At 48.8% G+C, this 10,966-nt stretch overlaps 1 protein-coding gene across 1 annotated transcript in view; it reads left to right on the plus strand.

Annotated features, from left to right (window-relative positions):
* The window catches only part of LOC117625438 (ribonuclease 3-like protein 2), an 11,992-nt gene extending 3,298 nt beyond the window's left edge, over positions 1 to 8,694 (plus strand). Inside the window, exons 4-5 of the mRNA XM_034356991.1 lie at positions 7,723 to 7,966; positions 8,094 to 8,694. Coding sequence (XP_034212882.1) covers positions 7,723 to 7,966; positions 8,094 to 8,427 — 578 coding nt within the window. The 3' untranslated portion in view covers positions 8,428 to 8,694. The remainder of the gene's footprint in view (positions 1 to 7,722; positions 7,967 to 8,093) is intronic.
* The last annotated feature ends 2,272 nt before the right edge of the window (positions 8,695 to 10,966 follow it).

Below are 10,966 nucleotides of genomic sequence, written 5' to 3' on the forward strand. Positions count from 1 at the left end.
TTAAGCTTCTCTGGAGACTTGGTCCAACCAATCGGTAGTGTCAGACTGCCAATTACATTTGGCACGGCGCCGAAAAAAGCAACAACGTACGATCAGTTCCTCATCGTCGACTGCCCGACGGCATACAACGTTATCGTTGGCCGAACGGCACTGACGAGGATCAAGGCGCATCTTTCGCCCCACATGCTGTTGATGAAGTTCCCAACCCCGAACGGCACGGGGGCAATCCGGGGAAATCAGTTGAGCGCGCGGACTTGCTACGCTACGGCGCTCAAGGCAACCTCGTTCAAACTCCCCAACGAGACCATGACGGTGCAGGGTTTACCGAACGGTACTGGACCGGTTGACGACCCTAGAGATGAATCTCCCACCCCTCACACACAACCTGCCGAAGAATTGGAGACCATAACCTTGAGCGATGAGCAGCCCGATCGACAGGTTAGAATCGGCACTAGACTCACTGCGAACCTCCGAACGCAATTCATAGACTTCTTGCGGCACCATTCGGAAGTTTTCGCATGGTCTTACGAGGACATGCCCGGCATCGCCCCGGACGTGATTAGCCATAAACTCACCATCTCCTCCGCTTATAAGCCCGTAAGGCAGAAGCGCCGATCATACGATGCCGAACGGTACGAAGCGATGCGCACGGAGGTCGAAAAACTCCAAACCATCGGCTTCATCCGGGAGGCAACATATCCGGTATGGCTGGCAAATTCCGTCATGGTAAGAAAGTCCACAGGCGGGTGGCGAATGTGCCAAGACTATACCGATCTCAACAAAGCCTGCCCGAAGGACAGCTTTCCGTTGCCACGGATAGACCAGCTCGTGGATGCCACTGCCGGCCACGAACTGCTGAGCTTTATGGATGCCTACTCCGGCTATAACCAGATATTCATGCACCCTCCCGACAGCGAACATACCGCATTCATAACGGACAAAGGGTTGTACTGTTATAATGTCATGCCGTTCGGTCTGAAGAACGCAGGGGCAACTTATCAAAGGCTCGTCAACAAAATCTTCGCCGGTTACATCGGCAACATCATGGAGGTTTATGTTGACGACATGTTGGTAAAAAGCAGAACTGCCGAAGATCACCTGCAGAACTTATCGATCATGTTCGGCATACTAAAAGACTACAGGATGAGGCTGAACCCGAAGAAATGCGCCTTCGGTGTATCTTCCGGGAAATTCCTCGGATTCATGATCAGTCAGAGGGGGATTGAGGCGAATCCCGAGAAAATAAAGGCAATCATCGATATGGAGAGGCCGAAGACGACGAAGGACATTCAGAGCCTTACCGGACGCGTGGCCGCCCTGACCCGCTTCATATCGAAGGCTACCGATAAATGTGTACCGTTCTTCAAAGCCTTGAAAGGGGGCAAACGGGATATCACATGGACTGCCGAATGCGATAACGCATTTCAAGACCTGAAGAACTACATGAGCAAAGCCCCCCTTTTGTCAAAACCGCTGCCTGGGGAAATTCTCTACCTATACCTTTCGGTATCCGGAACTGCCGTCAGCTCGGTACTAATTCGGAAACCAGAGAAGGCAGAGTTACCAATCTTCTATGTCAGCAAGGCACTCCAGAGTGCGGAACTTCGGTATCCACCATTAGAGCAGCTGGCTCTAGCCCTTGTTGTCTCGGCACGAAGACTTCGGCCATACTTCCAGGCACACGGGATCAAAGTCCTGACCAACCAACCCCTCCGGCAAGTTCTCCAGAAACCAGAAATTTCGGGCCGATTGATCAAATGGGCGATCGAACTCGGGGAATTCGACATACAGTTCGTTCCGAGGCCCGCGGAGAAGGGCCAGGCTGTTGCCGATTTTATCTCCGAGCTTACCCCAGCAACAGTACAACCGACATCTGAGGCGATTACCGAGACCATCTTGCCGGATCAACCAGGCGCCGAACGCCTCGACACATCAACTCCCGTCTGGGGTTTGCACGTCGATGGCTCGGCAAACCAGCAAGGATGCGGAGCGGGCTTGGTGCTGACAACACCGGACGGACTCAAAATCGAGTACGCCCTCCGATTCGACTTCCGGACATCCAACAATGAAGCGGAATACGAAGCCCTCTTGGCCGGCCTTCGGTTAGCCAAGAGCATGAATGCAAAGCAAATCCGAATTCACAGCGACTCCCAGCTCATTGTGAACCAGGTAACGGCAGACTTCGCCGCCAAGGATGCCTCCATGTACGCCTACCTTTCAACCGCCCATCGGCTACTCCGAAGTTTCCAAGCATACGAGATCAAACAGATCCCCAGAGGCGAAAACAGCCATGCCGATGCTTTGGCAAGACTCGCTTCGGCGATAAACGACAAAGTCGGAAGAAAGGTACCAGTGGAGATCCTTGCCCAACCGAGCACGGTAACCTCCGAAGCGTGTGCCGTACGGTATGAGGATACATGGATGTCTCCCATCTACTTATACCTGACGAACGGCACCCTTCCTGAGGATAAAGCCCAGGCCCGGAAGCTGAGATACCGATCAGCAAGATACACAGTTATCAACGATGTACTCTACAAGCGCGGCTACACTACCCCGTATCTCAAATGCCTCACGGCAGAGCAAGGGGAGTACATCCTTCGGGAGATTCACAGCGGTGTATGTGGCGACCACTCTGGATCCCGATCACTCGCTTACAAAGCCTTTCGGCAGGGATACTTTTGGCCTACCATGCACCAGGACGCCAATTCACTAGTGAAGAGGTGTGACAAATGCCAGCGCTTCGGTAATGTCCCACATATCCCTGCTGAACCTCTCACACCGATTGTAAGTCCTTGGCCTTTCGCACAATGGGGACTGGACCTGATTGGCCCAATGCCGCAAGGCAAGGGGCAGGTAAAATATGCAGTGGTTGCCGTTGACTACTTCACCAAATGGGTAGAAGCCGAACCTCTTGCAACCATAACGGCAGCAAAGATTGAAGATTTCGTCTGGACTCACATATGTTGCCGATTCGGTATCCCATATGCTATCATTACCGATAACGGCAGGCAATTCGATTCGGAACTCTTCAGACAATTTTGCACCCGTTTGAAAATCAACTTGTTTTTTGCATCACCAGCCCATCCCCAGTCGAACGGTCAGGTCGAAGCAATAAACAAAATAGTGAAGAAACTGCTGAAACGGCAGCTGGACAAGGCAAAGGGAGCCTGGCCGGAAAAGCTTCCCGAAGCACTGTGGGCCATTCGACGTCTTACCGAACGTCCACTGGAGAAACCCCTTTTTCTCTGGCCTTTGGATCGGAAGCGGTGGTACCCGTGGAAATCGGCGAACCTTCCTACCGAACGGAAGCCTTCGCACCGAAGCAGAACGAGGAGGCCATGTCTCTAAGCCTTGACCTACTCGAGGAGCACCGAGCACAGGCCAACCTTCGGAATGAAGCCTACAAACAGCGTGTGTCTCGGTATTACGACTCTAGGGTCAGACCCCGCTCTTTCCGAATCGGGGACTGGGTCATGCGCAAGGTATCGCTTGCGACGAAGGATACCACGGAAGGAACCCTCGGACCTTCCTGGGAAGGACCATATGAAGTCATCGGTATCCTTCGCTCGGGAACTTATCGACTAAGAGGCACCAACGGCAAGGCCCTCGGCCATCCTTGGAACGTAGAACATCTCAAATACTACTACAAGTGACCTAGCCTACGGCAGGTTGAAACTGTAATTACTCAATGTATTTGTTCTACTGGAATTAATAGAAAGCCCTCGGCACTATTACTTTAGCCTCCCTTAATTATCAAATTGGCCCACGGCAACTAAATGTTAAACATCCTACGGCATTCCACTTTAGCCTACAGCAATAAGCGATTATCATCATTTTTACCCTACCGATCCCGTCGGGACTTGGTGAAATTTGAATTTAACACTCTATCGGCAATTAGCCTACGGCAATTAGCAGTTAGGGAATACTTTTAACAATTAGCCTACGGCAATTAGCAGTTAGGGAATACTTTTAACAATCAGCCTACGGCAGTTAGCAGTTATAACGAACTCACACGAGACATTTGAAAGTTGGATAAATACTTTAAAATTCCAATTAAGGGATGCCCTCGGCACCAATGTGTTCGAAGCAAACATTAAAAGAAAAATACAAAGTACAAAGATAAAAACGCCCTCAGGCGGCGGCTTCGTCACCAGCGGCAGCCTCGGCAACCCCGGAGCCCCCGGCACCGTCCTCCCCTTCGTAGTCTTCAATCATCTCTTCTGTAATTCCCTCCGGAAGGGGAGGAGGATCGACAGCGAAGTTGAGGTTCAGCTTCTGGCCGGGGTTGTACCGTTTGAATCGGTACAACATGTCCGCCATCTCAGAACCAACTTCCCCGTCCAGCAGGGTAGCAAACTCCTCGGAAGTACGGTATCCTCGGATCGCCGCCTGAACGGCAGCCTCGACCTCCGCTGCCTTGGTCCGCTCGGACTCCTGCAGGGCATCCTGAACCGCCTCCGACACGGCCTCGGCATCCCGCGCTGCCGCCCGCGCTGCCTCCAAGGCCACCCGCAACTGCTCCGCCTTCGCCTCCGAAGCAAGAGCTTGCCGTTCGGCGGCCTCTTTCTCCTTGAGCAGATGGGCGTGGTCCTGGATGGCTTTGCCCGCTTCGGCGACTTTAGCCCTGCCGTCGTCATAGGCCTTCTTCGCCCGTTCGGCAGCGGAGATGGCTCGCTTGACGCAGAGCCACATCTCCATGGACGCCTGCACACAAGGAAGATGGTCAGAAGCCCCATTTGGAATATAACAATTATGAAAAAAACAACACCGGAGGTAGAATCTTACCGCTGCCTGCAGTCGGAAGGCGCGTCCCGCTTGCTCCCGAAGAAGTTTCTTCGGCAGTTCGTCAACTTCCGGTAGTTCCATTTGTGATCCGAGGATCATATGGTTGACGAACTGCACCGTCTTCGAAGGGCAGGCGATGGTGACGGCCTCGGTAGGTCCGTCCTCGTCCTCTGCCGCAAAAACGGCCCTAGAAGCCTCCGACGGGCGGCTCCGTTTGGAAGCGGGCGAGGCTTCCAAGTCCACCGTTATCGGCCGTTTCCCAGCTGCTCTCGAGGCAGTGGCTTCGGCATCTGACTGCCTCGGTAAAGGTGTATCGGCAGTTGGCCACGCCATTGGCTCGGCGCCCAGCTGTCGGAGGCGCTCCCTGAGGGTCACGTCCTCGGGATCAGATGCCTGCCGAACTGGAGCTGCCGCGGGCTGCTTTTTCTTCTTCTCCAGGCCCATTAGGAGGCGCCTTCTGGAGGACTCGGTCATTTTCTTGGCCTCGGCAGCTTTCCTTGCGTCCGTCACTGTCCCGAGAACAATCTGTTAGTCGGCATGCACAATAAAAAAAAAGAGAAAGGAGAAAGCGACAAGGGAAAGCGCAGGTATACTCACTCTCGGGAGGGTCGACAAGCCCGGCTTTGATCAGGTTACTGGTGAAGAGGAACCGCGGGTAGACTCGTTCGGCGGCAGGAACCTTCAGCCTCACCCTTTCAATCTGCCGAATCTCACCTTGCGCCGGAGTCGGCTGCTTGAGTTTCCCTGTCGAAGAAAGGATTAGTAAATACAATAAGTTACAATCCTAAAAGCCTACCGATCGGTAACTCGGGAACCTACCGGTTGTTTGGAACGTCGTGGGCACCGGAAACCGCGGAGACACTCCCGATGGCGATTCCCAATCACCGGAGAGTAGCACCCGTCGATTCCTCCACGACTTCTGGGAAGTTGGCACCGAGCTGATGAAATGACCCCGCTCGGAAGCCTTCAGGCAGTTCGCCTGAACCCAGCCACCATGGTCGGCACTCTTTGACTTGGTGATGCTGTAGAGATACAAGAATTGCTCGTAGGATGGCTCCCCCTCCCCGGCAATACCGAAGGCAGCTATCACCCCCATCAGGGCCACCCAGAAGTTGGGGTTATATTGGCCCGGGGCGTACCCGATCTGAGCTAGGATCTTCTGGACGGCTGACTGCAACGGCAGCCTGACCCCCTGCACCAGCATATCGGTGAAGAAGGCGACTTCGCCCTCTCTAGGGTCGCTGAGGGACTCGGTCGGACTCGGGATCCTCATCTTCACCGAGTCAGGGATGAGGTATTCGGCCCTAATTTTCTGAAGCTCCCGTTCGGTAAGCTTGTTCGGCTCCAGATAGTCCACCCCGAACAGGGCCTTCTGTGGTATGCCCACCGGTATCCTAGACCGCTCTTGGTGTACGATTGTCACCCTCGGCCGAGAGGGACCGGCAGTGGCCTCATCACGACTAGAGGTAGAGGCCTCCGGCTGATGATCGAAGGTACCGAATCGGGTACCGTCTTTGTAGACCGCGACCAAGGGAAGCGGTTGCCCCGTCATCAGACCCTTGCCGATGCCGTGGGTAGGAACGGAGCCCATCTCCTCACCGATAACTTCCACATCGGTGTCCTCTCTACTCTCGGCCCCGAGGCTCGCAGCCCCGCTGGATGTGTCCCAGCCCGATGATAACTCCTCATCAAAGGCATTGGGCTCACTGCCGAAGGAAGACTCGCTATCAGACATCTACAAAACAGAAAAAAGGAAACTAAGGCTCATACCACGCTACCCTACCGATGCCTACATCGCTACCTACGGCCACTAGACTACCGAAGGAATCCTATGTTGCGATCGGCAGGTCTACGCCATAAGGATATAACCAAATAAAGAGAGTTGGGAGTATCGAACGGTACCTTACCTTGGGTGTTGTTGGGAGCTTGGTTGCCGATAACTACTTGAGAATCGCCTTGATTGCCGTTCGAACGCTTCGGGAATCTCCTTGATTGCCGAGAACTCTCGTGAAAATCGCCTTGGGTGCCGTTAACGCTCTTCAAAAATCGCCTACGCAGAGCTCTCGCTTCAATTCTCAAATGCAAAGTGATTTTTGCGCCTGGAGCAACCTCTATTTATAGGGAGATGGCTGCAACGGTACACCTCGGGAAACCAAACGGCTCATAAATGCAGCCGTCAGACGTCACTTCGCCAGCCACGTGTCGCTCAATGGGTGGTGATGTGGGCTGCACGCCAGGTACAGAAGACGGAGCGTCTCTGCACACCAGGTGCAGAAGACGAAGCGCCCCCACGCGCCAGGCGCGGGAAACGAGGCGCCTCTGCCCCCTCCACACTAAGCATCGGCGACCCTTGAGGTCCCAGGGGAGTCTTTTCCAAACGAACTTGCCGAACGGCAGGGCACCTGCGAATCGCTTACTGAGAACCAAATTCTCTTCCGAAGGACCTTCGGAAAAGAACTTGGGGGACTACTGTTTATACCCGAATTAAATGGCCAATGACCACCCGACACGTGGACGGAATCGACAGCTTCACACTACAGGCCCTTCAGCAGGAACCCTACCGAAGCACATACATCTTGATGCTTTTGCCCTTGGACACGTGTCATGCTCACAGTCCGCTCCTACAGTCCCACATCGGAAATTCCAAAATAAGCACACCTCCCAAGGTCTATATAAGGAAACCCCTATTCCCAAAGAAAGGGGGACAGAAAAACCAACGGTACGCTACCGCTTGATCTGTAGTCTAATCTTTACTAAATCCGTACTTATTTAAGCATCGGAGAGCCTTCGGCCGGTACCGCACCGGTACCCCAAGGTCTTACCGAACGTTCCCTTTTGCAGGAACTTGATCTTCTGAAGACTAACTCCCTTCCGAAGACACAATATCACTAAGTTGGGCGAACCACGTGTCAAACCACTTTTTCGCATCAACAATAAGTATTGCTGGTGTCTTTGTTGGTGACGTGCTTGTTGGCTCGGGTTCTTCTAAGGGGAATAGTAATGCAAGGCAGAATGCTGCTAAAGAAGCTGTACATAAGTTGTCGCAATCGATGGTTGTAAACGATGGGTCCTTCGAAGGTATTCCAGCTGGAAACGACAGGTCATTTCGTATTGAAGAAGCGATGCAAATGTTGCATGTGCTTTGTGCCAAGAAGAGGTTGCCTAAACCTCCAGAGTACAAGTACGAAATTTTACTTTATCATGGTCATAAAGTATTGGTAAACTAAGAGAAAAAGAAACGTTATCTAGCTGTAATTATGCTGTAAATTCTATTGTTAACTCGATACATATTTGTTTTTCTATTGCAGAGAAGACGTGTTAGGTCCTCCACATGAGAGGAAATATTTATACTCAGTTAAAGTGGTAACTTCAGATGGTACCGTGAAATCTGTGACGGGAGATGAAAAGTCAAGAAAAAAATATGCAATGAATTCTGCAGCTTACAAGATGTTCCTTGCTTTACAAGAACATTATAATATGATCAACACCATAAAGTCTTATAGAATGATCAACAGAAAAGAAGCTGATAATATGATCGACACCAAAGACACTGATCGTATGATCTGCTGGCGAGATATCCTAGTTCTATTAGGATATTTCCTTCTTATTCTAGTAGGATTTTATTTATTTCCTTTTGTATAGATATTATGTGATTAAGACTTTTCTTATTTCCTAGTATAATCGTATGATCAAGACCAAAGAATATGATTGCATGATCAAGACAAAGGAATCTGATTCCATGTTGGATTATATTGACTCACTACTCGACACACTTGGGGCTAAGGCCTATAGGGTGATAATAAGTCTCCTGGAGTTTTTTTTAACCTAGTTTGTTTCTGCTTTAGTCTGCTACTTTGGGTGAAATTAGTTGGTTTTTTGCTAAGTGATTTCTATGAAGGGTGATGCGACGATGGAGGTATCCTTCGATTTACCTATACATGTATAAATTCCCATAGCCAGACTTGGCAAGGCATGAGGGAAGAAGATAATCTCATTTTCTCTATAATTTCTATATATAGTTGTCTCTTCCAAAATGTTCCACACTTGCACCATTATATGTGCTTAATTGTATATGTGGTACGTTCCTCTACCTGCTACGTATCTGTGTATATGTTTGTTTTCTTTTTGGTAAATTGTACCCATCATCAATCGCACAGTCTAGCATCCATCACCAGAAATGAAACAATCGGTGTCAACTGTGGAGCAAATCCTGGGCTACAATTTCAAGAACAAGAGGCTTCTAGAAGAAGCTCTGACCCGCTCCTCCTACACCGAATCGGCTGTATCAGCTCCTTGAGTTCACCGGCGGTGACGCCATCTCCAAGATAAGGTCATATACTATTCAATTAATTGTTCCTTTGTTTGTTTGTTTGTTTTTTTTTTCTGTCTGCTTCTCTGTTTTGTATGTGAAAAGAAAATTTTAGATCTTTCTTATTTTGGGTTTGTGTTGGAACAGCTTAGTTATTTCATAAGGATTAAACACCCCACACTTTCAATTAAACAGCTTAGTTATTTTCTTAAAAAGGATTTGGTTGAACTTTGGGTTTTGTTTCTGTAAGAGCTCCTAAGGTTCTTGCAGATATTGTGGAATCTGTGACAGCCGCTATTTTTTGTTGACTTGAATTTTGATCTGGAGTAACTGTGGGTGGTGTGTATTTAATTTGCATTTGTTTGTTTAAAAAGAAAATGAAAACCTTGATTTTGCTAAATTTGTAATAGAGTTTAGCAATTTGGCCATAGACTAGTATAACGTTCGAACTTTTGTTATTGGTGTGTACATTGGTAAACTTCAGGGGTCTAGTGGAGCTTATAGTTACTCTTGAAGACTTGCAAGATGAACCGCGACCCGTGACAATGTTGTTTGACCTTTGCCAGAAGCATGGGAAGCATGTTGATATCAAGCACATTGGACAGATGAGACCAAGAGTATTACTAATTGTATGTTGGTGCCAAATTACTTGTTACTTCGGGTTTGTCTTAGCATAAAGAAATTGCACCAAGCTTGATGCTGCTAAGTTAGCTCTATATAAGTTGTCGCAATTGATGATGATGGGTCGTGTGAAGGTATTGTTGGAATGAATGGGTCATTTCATATGGAAGAAGCAAAACAGAAGTTGCATGAGCTTCGTGACAAGAGCAAGTGGTCTTTACGTTTTAATGATTTTAAGTGGTGTTAGAATTATGTTGTTAATTCTTGTTGTTAAGCAGAGCCATATTGGTTTTTCTGTTGCAGTATTGAGAAAGATGAAGGTCCTTCACATGATGAGAAGAGATTTGTGTCCTCAGTTAAAATTACAACTAGGGATGGTGTGCTATGAATGAAGGGAGACGAAAAGTCGAGAATAAAATATGCGGAAAATTCTGCAGCTTCCTTGATGATCCGGGCTTTACAAGAATCTGGTTATATATGATGTAACGCATATGTTTATATAATCATCGACCTGCGGCATTGAATGCATTGGTTGGATGAACCATATTTAAACTTTAGAGATAGCAAGAATTGCCATGGACTCTTGGAAATTGCTGTGTTAAATGCCTTAAGGATGCTAAGGATTAACGTTTGGTTTGTGCTTGTAGTTTTCAGATGACCCAAAGATCACCTTCAATGTAAAGAGCCTTTAATGTTTGGTTTGGCAGACGCTTTGAAATTTACCTACAAGTTTCTCTGGCTTTTCACAAGTTACAAGCTAGTTTGCACTTGCACACGCACAGAGTAGACAACACAAGTGCTTAAACATTCCAAACGACAACACAAAAATTAGACTTTGTCGTTCTCTCGGCTCTCAAAGCTACAAGGGCAGATTAGCTGATTTTTAAAGTCAAAATTCTCTACCCCGCAATTCGATCACGGGATGCTGATTTTTCATCAGCCAGTCCCCACTTGAGTCCTGTTTCTCTTTTCTTTTTCTTAAAGAACCTTTTTGGTGCTTACTTTTCTAGCTTAGCGTAACTTTTAGGTTTCGTCAGTTTAACTTTCTGTAATTTCCAATTTCCACACAAATAGTGTGTGATTGGCCGTTCTACCTTTATTCATTATGTTTCCTCTTTACCTACTATTAAGGTTTTTGTGATGAAGCTAATTGGTTTCATCACTTTAATTTTCTGCCATTTCCAATTCTTACACAAGTAGTTTTTACTTTATCAAACTTCAAACCACCACCCCCACGAATTTATCAACAAG

Source organism: Prunus dulcis, chromosome 4 (genome assembly GCF_902201215.1).
Source record: "Prunus dulcis chromosome 4, ALMONDv2, whole genome shotgun sequence".
In the NCBI taxonomy this organism is placed as follows: domain Eukaryota; kingdom Viridiplantae; phylum Streptophyta; class Magnoliopsida; order Rosales; family Rosaceae; genus Prunus; species Prunus dulcis.